Source organism: Phyllobates terribilis, unplaced genomic scaffold, assembly GCF_046119375.1.
Source record: "Phyllobates terribilis strain yellow unplaced genomic scaffold, ASM4611937v1 Scaffold_2781__1_contigs__length_107266, whole genome shotgun sequence".
NCBI classification, from domain to species: domain Eukaryota; kingdom Metazoa; phylum Chordata; class Amphibia; order Anura; family Dendrobatidae; genus Phyllobates; species Phyllobates terribilis.
The window spans coordinates 62,501-72,294 of NW_027365536.1; the positions used below are offsets into that span (position 1 = coordinate 62,501).

At 53.2% G+C, this 9,794-nt stretch overlaps 1 protein-coding gene across 1 annotated transcript in view; it reads right to left on the minus strand.

The window, feature by feature from the left end:
* Positions 1–5,787, minus strand: part of LOC141247108 (coiled-coil domain-containing protein 93-like) — a 33,796-nt gene extending 28,009 nt beyond the window's left edge. The window contains exons 1-9 of the mRNA XM_073669188.1: positions 5,665–5,787; positions 5,068–5,118; positions 4,823–4,909; positions 4,641–4,757; positions 2,908–2,970; positions 2,673–2,746; positions 2,485–2,566; positions 2,336–2,407; positions 2,180–2,251 (exon numbers count right to left, since the gene is read on the minus strand). Of these exons, the coding sequence (XP_073525289.1) occupies positions 2,180–2,251; positions 2,336–2,407; positions 2,485–2,566; positions 2,673–2,746; positions 2,908–2,970; positions 4,641–4,757; positions 4,823–4,909; positions 5,068–5,100 (600 nt within the window). The 5' untranslated portion in view covers positions 5,101–5,118; positions 5,665–5,787. The remainder of the gene's footprint in view (positions 1–2,179; positions 2,252–2,335; positions 2,408–2,484; positions 2,567–2,672; positions 2,747–2,907; positions 2,971–4,640; positions 4,758–4,822; positions 4,910–5,067; positions 5,119–5,664) is intronic.
* Between the last annotated feature and the right edge of the window lie 4,007 nt (positions 5,788–9,794).

Here is a 9,794-nt window from a genome sequence, read left to right on the forward strand (position 1 = left end):
TTTTGAGGAGCCCATGATGCCACTCTTCAGAGGAGAATCAAACAGGAGAACAACTTGCAAGTGGCCACTTTAAGTAGCTTTTCTCATGATTGCATACACCTGGCTATGAAGTTCAAAGCTAAATGAGGTTACAAAACCAAAAAAAGTGCTTTAGTAAGTCAGTAAAAAGTAGGTATGAGGATTTAAAACAAGAAAATGATAAGGGTGCCCATACTTATGCACTTGTCAAATTTTGTTTGAATGCAGATTGCACATTTTCTGTTAGTACAATAAACCTCATTTCAAGGCAGAAACATTACTGTGTCCAACAGTTATTACATATATCAAACTGAAAGAGCTGCTGCAAAAACACCAATTTTTATAAAACATTAAACTTAAGATTAATAGGGGTGCCCAAACTTTTTCATATAACTGTATATATACACACACACATATATACATTATATATATACACACACACACACACACACACATATATACATTATATATATACACACACACACACATATATACATTATATATATATATACACACACACACGCACACACACACACTTGGTATCGCCGCGTTCAGACTCGCCCGATCTATCAAGATATATAAAGAGCTGATCCAATTAGTAAACGGCGTAATGAGAAAAAAAATAAAAACGCCAGAATAACTTTTTTGGTCACCGCAACAATGCAATAAACAGTCGATCAAAACATCGGATCTACCCCAAAATGGTATCAATAACAACATCAGCTCAGCGCACAAAAAATAAGCCTCACCGGACCCCCAGATCCCGAAAAATGGAGGCGCGGCGGGCCTCTGAACATGGAGGCGCGGCGGGCCTCTGAACATGGAGGCGCGGCGGGCCTCTGAACATGGAGGCGCGGCGGGCCTCTGAACATGGAGGCGCGGCGGGCCTCTGAACATGGAGGCGCGGCGGGCCTCTGAACATGGAGGCGCGGCGGGCCTCTGAACATGGAGGCGCGGCGGGCCTCTGAACATGGAGACTTTGCTTAAAAAAAACCCTTTGGATTTTTTTTCACCACTTTAAATAAAAAGAAGCTGTAGATGATTGGAGTCTACGAGCTCATAATGACCTGGAGGATCAGCATGGCAGCGCAGTTTCACCATTCAGTGAACACGGAATTTTCCTCTCGTTTTCCAGTACACGATGTGGTAAAACCAATGGGGTCGTTCAAAAGTGCAACTCGTCCTGCAAAAGCCCTCACACCGCCATATCCACAGAGAAATAAAAAACTGATGGCTCTGGCAAGAGACAAAAACGTAAAATGGCCCGGTCATGAGCCCGCGGCGACATTCGCCCCGATAGACAGAGGGCCGAGCCCGCGGCGACATTCGCCCCGACAGACAGAGGGCCGAGCCCGCGGCGACATTCGCCCCGACAGACAGAGGGCCGAGCCCGCGGCGACATTCGCCCCGACAGAGGGCCGAGCCCGCGGCGACATTCGCCCAGACAGAGGGCCGAGCCCGCGGCGACATTCGCCCCGACAGACAGAGGGCCGAGCCCGCGGCGACATTCGCCCCGACAGACAGAGGGCCGAGCCCGCGGCGACATTCGCCCCGACAGACAGAGGGCCGAGCCCGCGGCGACATTCGCCCCGACAGACAGAGGGCCGAGCCCGCGGCGACATTCGCCCCGACAGACAGAGGGCCGAGCCCGCGGCGACATTCGCCCCGACAGACAGAGGGCCGAGCCCGCGGCGACATTCGCCCCGACAGACAGAGGGCCGAGCCCGCGGCGACATTCGCCCCGACAGACAGAGGGCCGAGCCCGCGGCGACATTCGCCCCGACAGACAGAGGGCCGAGCCCGCGGCGACATTCGCCCCGACAGACAGAAGGCCGAGCCCGCGGCGACATTCGCCCCGACAGACAGAGGGCCGAGCCCGCGGCGACATTCGCCCCGACAGACAGAGGGCCGAGCCCGCGGCGACATTCGCCCCGACAGACAGAGGGCCGAGCCCGCGGCGACATTCGCCCCGACAGACAGAGGGCCGAGCCCGCGGCGACATTCGCCCCGACAGACAGAGGGCCGAGCCTGCAGCAGAAGACGGGGATGAGCACCCAGGACAACAGCAGATAGTTGACTGGTAAGATGACGCGTCTCAGTAGCAGGGATCCTCTACACCTGGTCCCCTAGGAGGTCCCGGCAGGGTCCGGCCATCACTCACAAGCAGGAGCCGGATCTTCTGCAGCTTCTCACGCTCCGCTCTGTGCTGCTGCTCAAACAACGATGATCTCTCCTGAAAACACAAGACACGATGAGATCCTAAGAGCCGCGGCGTCCAGACAGCGAGGGGCTGCTCACACAGCCGCCGGCTCCGCACCTTCTCCTCCCCGCTCTCCACAGTCTCAGCCTTGAGGGTGTCAATGTTCTCCTGCAGACGGCTCATCTCCTCCTGTGGACGGCAGGGGGTGGATTACAAGTGACTGTGGCAGCGGTCCAGAGGGGACGTGGCAGTGTGTGGAGACTCACCCGGCAATGAGCCCGGAACTGCTGCTCCTGAGACTTCAGAGACTCGTTCAGAGCCACCAGCGCACGCAGCTCCTGCAGAAGGCTGGACACACAGACATCACACAGCGGGGCACGACACCGGGACCCCCGACACCCCCAATAATCCCCCACTGTCACATCACAAGACCCATACAAGAGACTGCACCCACCCCGGATCCGCTGTGCCTTCCTCCTCCTCCAGCTGAGACATCTCCGCATCCAACTTCTCACTGAAACTTGTAACCTGTAGGAGGAAACAGAGGTAAAGGGGCAACAGGGACTGCGAGGAAGATAGCGAGGGGGACGCAAAGACCAGTCGAGGGAGGGGGCAGGGCCCGGACACGGCAGTCAGGTTGTGGGGGGATGGGGAGGAGGGGAGAGATTGGGGGAGGAGAGTCCTCTCACCTCTGATCGCTTCTTCTTTGCCTCTTCATGTTCCACCATCAGCTCTGAGGATTTAACCTTTAACTGAAATCAGAGACAAGAAACTGCAGCGTAATGGACTCAAAAACGCAACAAGATGGCCACCGAGGAGTCCAGGGGAACACGCAGCGCCACGCTGTCACAAGACGGCCACCGAGGAGTCCGGGGGAACACGCAGCACCACGCTGTCACAAGACGGCCACCGAGGAGTCCGGGGGAACACGCAGCACCACGCTGTCACAAGACGGCCACCGAGGAGTCCGGGGGAACACGCAGCACCACGCTGTCACAAGACGGCCACCGAGGAGTCCGGGGGAACACGCAGCACCACGCTGTCACAAGACGGCCACCGAGGAGTCCGGGGGAACACGCAGCGCCGCGCTGTCACAAGACGGCCACCGAGGAGTCCGGGGGAACACGCAGCACCACGCTGTCACAAGACGGCCACCGAGGAGTCCGGGGGAACACGCAGCGCCACGCTGTCACAAGACGGCCACCGAGGAGTCCGGGGGAACACGCAGCGCCACGCTGTCACAAGACGGCCACCGAGGAGTCCGGGGGAACACGCAGCGCCACGCTGTCACAAGACGGCCACCGAGGAGTCCGGGGGAACACGCAGCGCCACGCTGTCACAAGACGGCCACCGAGGAGTCCGGGGGAACACGCAGCGCCACGCTGTCACAAGACGGCCACCGAGGAGTCCGGGGGAACACGCAGCGCCACGCTGTCACAAGACGGCCACCGAGGAGTCCGGGGGAACACGCAGCGCCACGCTGTCACAAGACGGCCACCGAGGAGTCCGGGGGAACACGCAGCGCCACGCTGTCACAAGACGGCCACCGAGGAGTCCGGGGGAACACGCAGCGCCACGCTGTCACAAGACGGCCACCGAGGAGTCCGGGGGAACACGCAGCGCCACGCTGTCACAAGACGGCCACCGAGGAGTCCGGGGGAACACGCAGCGCCACGCTGTCACAAGACGGCCACCGAGGAGTCCGGGGGAACACGCAGCGCCACGCTGTCACAAGACGGCCACCGAGGAGTCCGGGGGAACACGCAGCGCCACGCTGTCACAAGACGGCCACCGAGGAGTCCGGGGGAACACGCAGCGCCACGCTGTCACAAGACGGCCACCGAGGAGTCCGGGGGAACACGCAGCGCCACGCTGTCACAAGATGGCCACCGAGGAGTCCGGGGGAACACGCAGCACCAAGCTGTCACAAGGCGGCCACCGGAGAAGTCCAGGGGAACGCGCAGCACCACGCTGTCACAAGGCGGCCACCGGAGAAGTCCGGGGGAACGCGCAGCACCACGCTGTCACAAGGCGGGCACCGGAGAAGTCCGGGGGAACACGCAGCGCCACGCTGTCACAAGGCGGGCACCGGAGAAGTCCGGGGGAACACGCAGCGCCACGCTGTCACAAGACGGCCACTGAGGAGTCTGCGGGAAACGCATACAGTCGCGGTCATGGACGCTCCATCTGTTCATGCCACAGTCTACTGCACCGCGATATGTAACCAAGTCTCTTACATTCATGGGAAGTTGAGATATGAGGGCTGTTTGTCAGCTCCACACTGAGGCCTGCAGCAGCCCGGATGTCAGGGTGACCCCACTGTAGCGGCACCGTCACTGTTGTGCCCATAAACCTCCTCCCGATGATTCCCGCAGTTGGGGACTCTGGATGGAGCCAGGTGCCCAGCGACCATCTCGCGTACCTGTTCCAGGACCTTGGTCTTCTGGCTGATCTGCTTGCTGAGAGACGCCACGTTCCTGCGATGCTGCTGCACCGGCCCCATGTGCTCTGCTCGCTCCTCTGCGCTAAGCTCGGATTTCTGAAAGACCCAGGGAGTCAACGCTGCGACGAGGTGACGGACCATCTAAGAAGAGCAGGACCGACCTTCTCCGCGTATTCAGACGCCATCTGTTTTATCTCATGTGACTGTAAGCCCACGATCTGCCCGACCATGCTGGCGGTAAGCCGACCCTGCAGGGACAAAGGGCACCGTACAATTACATGGGGCTTCCTGATAACCGGCTCCGCCCCCAACATGACCCCACCCCTCAGATACCGCCCCCGCGCAGGTAGAGGAGCACTCAGTGCGGCACGGCACACGTCCTGCGTAGCCTCTGCCCAGCACTCACCTGCTCTAGGTCCATGGCTGCCATCCTCGTCATTAGGGTCCTGATACGAAGCTTTTCCACAGCAAAATAAAGAAATAACATTGTTAGATCAGGCAGAGATCATCGGATGATCCCCGGATCCACCCACCGCCCTCTGCACCACGTTCATCCCTTAATCCGCCACCAACACCCTCTTCATCTCAGGTCAGATACCGGACCCACTCTGACCCAGGGGGGGCTGCCGTCAGCGACCAGACCCCCTCTGACCCAGGGGTGTGTGCTTATTTGTGCTCTCATTTCTACATGGAGAAGCCATGCTCTAATACAGGGGACAATACGGGCGGGGGCATCCTGGCAGGGGTCTGCAGCCAGGCAGGGGTCTGCAGCCACGAGGTCACGTCCCAGTATGGAGAGAGCAGATCCCCTGCCCTGACACATGTCCGATACTGAGGAAAGCATGAATGTGTCTATATAGTGGATGGACACTTCCGGTTCCGCTGTATATCCTTGTCAGGTGTCCTTCAAGGGCCACAACGTGTTTACGGGCAGAGGATGTTTGTTATCGGGGTACTCTGGGGTCTTATTATATCTATAATAGCTGTAGAATACGTCTCCTACCTCCTCCTGCGCCTGTAGCTCCTCTTCCTCCTTTAATTCACCTTTGACCAATCCAGGAGCGGCCGGGATCTTCTGCTCCTCACACTGAGACAGAGAGGAGCGAATAAGCCCCAACACAACGACGCACAGCGCAACCAATCACATGACAAGACAGCGGCACACCCGATACCTGGAGAGCGGTGACATCACCACTGTATAATATACCCGATACCTGGAGAGCGGTGACATCACCTCTGTATAATATACCCGATACCTGGAGAGCGGTGACATCACCACTGTATAATATACCCGATACCTGGAGAGCGGTGACATCACCACTGTATAATATAACTGATATCTGGAGAGCGGTGACATCACCACTGTATAATATACCCGATACCTGGAGAGCGGTGACATCACCACTGTATAATATACCCGATACCTGGAGAGCGGTGACATCACCACTGTATAATATACCCGATACCTGGAGAGCGGTGACATCACCACTGTATAATATACCCGATACCTGGAGAGCGGTGACATCACCACTGTATAATATACCCGATACCTGGAGAGCGGTGACATCACCGCTGTATAATATACCCGATACCTGGAGAGCGGTGACATCACCACTGTATAATATACCCGATACCTGGAGAGCGGTGACATCACCACTGTATAATATACCCGATACCTGGAGAACGGTGACATCACCACTGTATAATATACCCGATACCTGGAGAGCGGTGACATCACCACTGTATAATATAACTGATATCTGGAGAGCGGTGACATCACCACTGTATAATATACCCGACACCTGGAGAGCGGTGACATCACCACTGTACAATATACCCGATACCTGGAGAGCGGTGACATCACCACTGTATAATATAACTGATATCTGGAGAGCGGTGATGTCACTGCTGTATAATATACCCGATACCTGGAAAGTGGTGACATCACCACTGTATAATATACCCGATACCTGGAGAGCGGTGACATCACCACTGTATAATATACCCGATACCTGGAGAGCGGTGACATCACCACTGTATAATATACCCGATACCTGGAGAGCGGTGACATCACCACTGTATAATATAACTGATATCTGGAGAGCGGTGATGTCACTGCTGTATAATATACCCGATACCTGGAAAGTGGTGACATCACCACTGTATAATATACCCGATACCTGGAGAGCGGTGACATCACCACTGTATAATATACCCGATACCTGGAGAGCGGTGACATCACCTCTGTATAATATACCCGATACCTGGAGAGCGGTGACATCACCACTGTATAATATACCCGATACCTGGAGAGCGGTGACATCACCACTGTATAATATACCCGATACCTGGAGAGCGGTGACATCACCACTGTATAATATACCCGATACCTGGAGAGCGGTGACATCACCACTGTATAATATACCCGATACCTGGAGAGCGGTGACATCACCACTGTATAATATACCCGATACCTGGAGAGCGGTGACATCACCACTGTATAATATACCCGATACCTGGAGAGCGGTGACATCACCACTGTATAATATACCCGATACCTGGAGAGCGGTGACATCACCGCTGTATAATATACCCGATACCTGGAGAGCGGTGACATCACCACTGTATAATATACCCGATACCTGGAGAGCGGTGACATCACCACTGTATAATATACCCGATACCTGGAGAACGGTGACATCACCACTGTATAATATACCCGATACCTGGAGAGCGGTGACATCACCACTGTATAATATAACTGATATCTGGAGAGCGGTGACATCACCACTGTATAATATACCCGACACCTGGAGAGCGGTGACATCACCACTGTACAATATACCCGATACCTGGAGAGCGGTGACATCACCACTGTATAATATACCCGATACCTGGAGAGCGGTGACATCACCACTGTATAATATAACTGATATCTGGAGAGCGGTGATGTCACTGCTGTATAATATACCCGATACCTGGAAAGTGGTGACATCACCACTGTATAATATACCCGATACCTGGAGAGCGGTGACATCACCACTGTATAATATACCCGATACCTGGAGAGCGGTGACATCACCACTGTATAATATACCCGATACCTGGAGAGCGGTGACATCACCACTGTATAATATAACTGATATCTGGAGAGCGGTGATGTCACTGCTGTATAATATACCCGATACCTGGAAAGTGGTGACATCACCACTGTATAATATACCCGATACCTGGAGAGCGGTGACATCACCACTGTATAATATACCCGATACCTGGAGAGCGGTGACATCACCACTGTATAATATAACTGATATCTGGAGAGCGGTGATGTCACCGCTGTATAATATACCCGATACCTGGAGAGCGGTGACATCACCACTGTATAATATAACTGATATCTGGAGAGCGGTGATGTCACTGCTGTATAATATAACTGATATCTGGAGAGCGGTGACATCACCACTGTATAATATAACTGATATCTGGAGAGCGGTGATGTCACTGCTGTATAATATAACTGATATCTGGAGAGCGGTGACATCACCACTGTATAATATAACTGATATCTGGAGAGCGGTGATGTCACTGCTGTATAATATAACTGATATCTGGAGAGCGGTGACATCACCACTGTATAATATACCCGAAACATGGAGAGCGGTGACATCACCACTGTATAATATAACTGATATCTGGAGAGCGGTGACATCACCACTGTATAATATAACTGATATCTGGAGAGCGGTGACATCACCACTGTATAATATAACCGATATCTGGAGAGCGGTGATGTCACTGCTGTATAATATAACTGATATCTGGAGAGCGGTGATGTCACTGCTGTATAATATACCTGATATCTGGAGAGCGGTGACATCACCACTGTATAATATAACTGATATCTGGAGAGCGGTGATGTCACTGCTGTATAATATACCCGATACCTGGAGAGCGGTGACATCACCACCGTATAATATAACTGATATCTGGAGAGCGGTGACATCACCACTGTATAATATAACTGATATCTGGAGAGCGGTGATGTCACCACTGTATAATATACCCGATATCTGGAGAGCGGTGACATCACCGCTGTATAATATAACCGACATCTGGAGAGCGGTGACATCACCACTGTATAATATACCCGATACCTGGAGAGCGGTGATGTCACCACTGTATAATATACCCGATATCTGGAGAGCGGTGACATCACCGCTGTATAATATAACCGACATCTGGAGAGCGGTGACATCACCACTGTATAATATACCCGATATCTGGAGAGCGGTGATGTCACCACTGTATAATATACCCGATATCTGGAGAGCGGTGACATCACCGCTGTATAATATAACCGACATCTGGAGAGCGGTGACATCACCACTGTATAATATACCCGATACCTGGAGAGCGGTGACATCACCACTGTATAATATACCCGATACCTGGAGAGCGGTGACATCACCACTGTATAATATACCCGATATCTGGAGAGCGGTGACATCACCACTGTATAATATAACTGATATCTGGAGAGCGGTGACATCACCACTGTATAATATACCTGATATCTGGAGAGCGGTGACATCACCGCTGTATAATATAACTGATATCTGGAGAGCGGTGATGTCACTGCTGTATAATATAACTGATATCTGGAGAGCGGTGATGTCACTGCTGTATAATATAACTGATATCTGGAGAGCGGTGACATCACCACTGTATAATATACCCGATATCTGGAGAGCGGTGATGTCACTGCTGTATAATATAACTGATATCTGGAGAGCGGTGACATCACCGCTGTATAATATAACTGATATCTGGAGAGCGGTGACATCACCTCTGCATAATATACCCGATACCTGGAGAGCGGTGATGTCACCACTGTATAATATACCCGATATCTGGAGAGCGGTGACATCACCACTGTATAATATAACTGATATCTGGAGAGCGGTGACATCACCACTGTATAATATACCTGATATCTGGAGAGCGGTGACATCACCACTGTATAATATACCCGATATCTGGAGAGCGGTGACATCACCACTGTATAATATAACTGATATCTGGAGAGCGGTGACATCACCACTGTATAATATACCTGATATCTGGAGAGCGGTG